The 4,232-nt window shown below is 35.6% G+C and overlaps 1 protein-coding gene across 2 annotated transcripts in view; it reads left to right on the top strand.

Annotated features, from left to right (window-relative positions):
- ZNF567 (zinc finger protein 567) overlaps positions 1-4,232 on the top strand; it is a 20,996-nt gene that overhangs the window by 3,714 nt on the left and 13,050 nt on the right. The window contains exon 3 of one of the 2 annotated variants that reach the window (XM_012651631.1): positions 406-480. The exons of the other annotated variant lie outside the window; for it this stretch is intronic. Coding sequence (XP_012507085.1) covers positions 472-480 — 9 coding nt within the window. The 5' untranslated portion in view covers positions 406-471. The remainder of the gene's footprint in view (positions 1-405; positions 481-4,232) is intronic. 2 annotated transcript variants of the gene reach the window in all.

Genomic DNA, 4,232 nt, shown 5'->3' with positions numbered 1-4,232 from the left:
GTTTCTATCAGTAGTCTTCCTCAGGGTGTGGGGTGACAGGTATTCTCATATATTGCTGGTGATGGTATAAATGGTACAGGCTTGATGGAGAGCAGCTTGGAAATGGTTAATAACAGTAGGCTGCTTAGGATAGAAAAGGTAGTGCTTGAGGGGAGAGAAGCTTGTGCAAAATCCATCCTGCTGTCCCAAGAGCCTGTATCTCTGGCCTCAGGGATAAAACAATTTATCTAGCCTGTTGTCCCCTCTATATTTATGCAGGAGGTACAGAGTGGACAAGGGCCAATACAGGGGAAATGGAGGCAGTTTTAATTGAGTTATAAGTCATGAGAGAGCTGTAAGGCATGTGTGATCTCATGTTGGTTTTTTTTGTTTTTTTTTTTTTTTTACTTGGCTTTGCCTTCTTAGGAACTGCCCCTTTTCTAAAGAGGAGCACAAAGGAAAGACTGGTCCTCTCTTGCACATCTCAAAACCATGGCTCAGGTGAGGTAATGGTTCCTGTCTCCTTTCTGAAAGTCTCTGTTTTTTTTCCTAAGAATATTTGAGTATTTGCCTTTTTTGTCCTAAATCCTCCTGCCTCTCTTCCCCTTCAGGAAACTGATCCCCATCTCTTCCTGTATTGGTCAGATGAGCCTCTATCTTCCACAAATAGTGCTGATTTTAACCAATGTTCGTACATTAAGTGGTTATATCATTCACCATCTCCTTTCTCACCCTTCTCCCAGAAAGTATGCTGGGACAAAAATGCATTTCCTTGAATTCAGTGAGAATATATTATGAAGTAAACCTGTCTCGTGCAGATAAAAAAGATGTAAGGCTTTATCACATCCACACACCTGAGTGAAGATTGAGGTGAAATTGGTAGATTGCTGTTAGTAAGTGGCAGGAAGTCTTTGTCTTCAGGCTTTGAGGATGGAGATGTGATTGGCAGCTCGTACAGAGAACTGAGACTCCTGTGTTTCTCCTGTCTATTCCTTCAGTTTTGCTCACAGCTGCTAACAATTCCTAAAAATCTGTAGCCTTCAAAGAACATCTTTCTCAGTATATTGATAGTGTTATAGATTCATTCCTATTTTTACATTTCCTCTAATTTTATATTTGGATGTAGAAGTAAATGTATCTGTATATACCACCATACTGAGCTAGGAGTATAATTCTTAAATATTCTGCTCTTGGTTTCAAAGACACTGCTCTTTCCTGTTTCATTCAGAATATGTATCTTCAACACTGTTTTTCTCCAGATTCCGTATTGGTTCTCTTCTCTTGACAGTCTCCTGTTCCCTATTCATCTTCTACCACTGTTACTTGAATGATGCTCAAATAATTTAAATTCTAAACCTGTGTCTTGAGAGTCAAAACTATACATCCAGCCTCCAACTTGATATCACCACCTACATGTTGCACAGATCCTTCATGCACATGTCCGAGATTTACTTCATTATCTCCTGCCCATCCTGTTCTTTTTCATTTTTTCCAATCTGGCTATGGTCCCATTCCCTGCCCACCTGTTCACACGGCTAATGTGAGTTAAATGTCTCTCTTTCACTGAAGAACCATTTAGAGGCAAATCCTGTTTCTCATACCACAGATCCCTCCATCTCCACTGAAACCATCTTTATTTGGGTGGCGCTTTCATAGTGCTCACTTGTCTTCCCATTGAACCCCTTCACTTCTTTTCCAGTTCTCCAGGTGCTCACCCAGTGCTTGTTTACCCCTTTGTGTTTCTTGGGCTTTTTTGTTTAATTTTTTATTATGGTAAAATACACATAACAATTTTGCCTCTTCTAGAATTTCATATAAATGGAATTACAGAATATGTACTTTTTGGGGGGTTGGTTTATTTAACTCAACATAATGTTTTCGAAATTCATTCATAGTTGTTCTTTATGTCAGTACATCCCTCATATTGCTGAGTAGTGGCAGTAGTCTAGTTTATGAATGTACCACAATTTGTTGTCCATCACCTTTTGATAGACATTTACTTTTTTTTCCCGTTTTTGACTATTATGAATGAAGATCCTGTGAACATTTGTGTAGAAATCTTTTTATGGACTTACATTTTCATTTTTTGGGGGTAAATACCTAGGTTTGGAATTTGTGGGTTGTATAAAAAGTATATGTTTAACTTTATTAGAAACTGCCAAACTCTTATGCAAAGCTGTTGTGTCATTTTATATTCCCACCATGAATGTATGAGAGTTCTAGTAGCTCCATATCCTCACCAACACTTGGTATGGTTGCTTTTTATTTTTTCTCTGACAGGTTCTCGCTCTTTTGCCCAGGCTAGCGTGACCATAGCTCACTGGAACCTTGACATCCTGGGCTTAAGTAATCCTTCCACCTCAGTCTCCCAAGTAGCTAGGATTTCAGGTGCATGCCATCGTGCCCAGCTAATTTTTTAATCTTTTTGTAGAGATGGGGGCTCTCTATGTTGCCCAGGCTGGTCTTGAACTCCTGGCCTCTAATGATCCTCCCACCTTGGCCACCACACCTGGCCTGATTTTTTATTTTTTATTTTCTTAATGGTATCTTTCAGAGCTGAAGTTTTTAATTTTATGAAATCCAGTTTATCTGGTTTTTAAAATTTTATGATTCATGCTTTTTGTGTTCTACCTCAGAAATCTGTACATACCCCACGGTTGTATTTGATATTTTGTTTATTATATAAGTGTTGTGGTTTTAGATTTTCTGTAAATATAACATCCATTTTGATTTTGTTGTGTGCTATAAGGTAAGAGTTGAAGTTCCTTTTTTTTTTTTTTTTAATGAATACCCAGTTTTTCCAGAGTCATTGTAAAAAGATGTCCTTTCTCCATTGAATTATCCTGGAGCCTTTGTTGACAATTGACCATATATGTGTAGGTGTATTTCTGTAGTCTGTTCAATTGGTCTGTATATTTCTCTCCTTTCACCAATATCATATAGTCTTGATTAATGTAGACTTACAGTAAGTCCTGAAATCAAATAATGTGAATCTTCCAACTTTGTCTTTTTCAAACTTGTTTTAGATATGCTCAGCGTTTTACACGGCCATACAGTTATAAAATCAATTTGTCACGTCAGTCTCTACAAAAACACCTGAATAGTGGTTGGGTTTTGAAGACTTCATAGATCAGCTGGCGATAATTGATACGTTAATAATAACACATATTCCAATCTATGGATATGGTATATCTCCCCACTTATTTAGATTTTTTAAATTTCTCTCAGCAGTATTTTATAATTTTCAGTATATGGATCCTTCAAATATTTTGTTAATTTTATTGCTTAATTTCACTTTCAGTTATTTGTTGTTAGCATATGAAAATAAAAATGGTTTTTGAATTTTGGTCTTTTATGCTGTGACCTAGCCAAATTCAGTTATTTCTAGTACCTTATTTTGTAGATTCCTTAGTACTTTCTTCGAATACGGTCATGTCATCTGTAAATACAATTGCCTTCTTCCTTTCCAACCTGTAGGATTTTATTTCTTTTTCATTCTTTATGTGCTGTCTAGGACTTTCCATACAGTGTTGAATAGAATTGGTAAGAGTAGACAGCCTTGTCTTGCTCCTGATCTTATGGGGAAAACGGTCTTTCACTGTTAAATGTGATATTAGCTGTCTTTTGTAGTTGCATGTCATCAGGTTGAGGAAATTCTTATTCAGTTTGCTAAGATTTTGTTAATATTTTTTTGTATTGGTATTCATCATGGGTAGTGGTCCATAATTTTCTTTTAATGTATTTTTCTGGTTTAGGTTACAGTACAAAATTCACCTCATTAAATGAGTTGGAAAGTATTACCCAGTTTTCTGTTTTCTAAAAAGAGTTACTACGGTATTCTCATTAATTCTTAAATGTTTGATAGATTTTTACTTTGAAGTCTTCTGGGCCTGAAAAAAAAAATCTTTGTGGAAACTTTTTAAATTGTAAATCAGTATCTTTAGTAGTTTAAGATTTTCAGATTTCCTTTTTCTTTTGGTAATTGATATTTTCTCTCTTTTTTTTTTGTAATTCATCTTTTTCAAATGCGATGTTCATATCATTTATATTATCCAATTTTGCCTTTAGTTTCTTTAGAATCTTCCCTTGTTATCCACTTAATGTACGTAGTATCTAATAGTGGTCAGTTTTTATGTTGTCCTTTATTTCTGAATCCATCTAAGTAGAAATTTTCACTTCTAGTGATAATTTTCAAGGAGTTGGCTTCAGGTTTTGTTGACTTTCCTTATTGTTTATTCTTTTTTTTTTTTTTT

Source organism: Propithecus coquereli, unplaced genomic scaffold, assembly GCF_000956105.1.
Source record: "Propithecus coquereli isolate 6110/MARCELLA unplaced genomic scaffold, Pcoq_1.0 Scaffold358, whole genome shotgun sequence".
Lineage (NCBI taxonomy): Eukaryota > Metazoa > Chordata > Mammalia > Primates > Indriidae > Propithecus > Propithecus coquereli.
This window is presented reverse-complemented; position numbering and strand designations above follow the sequence as displayed.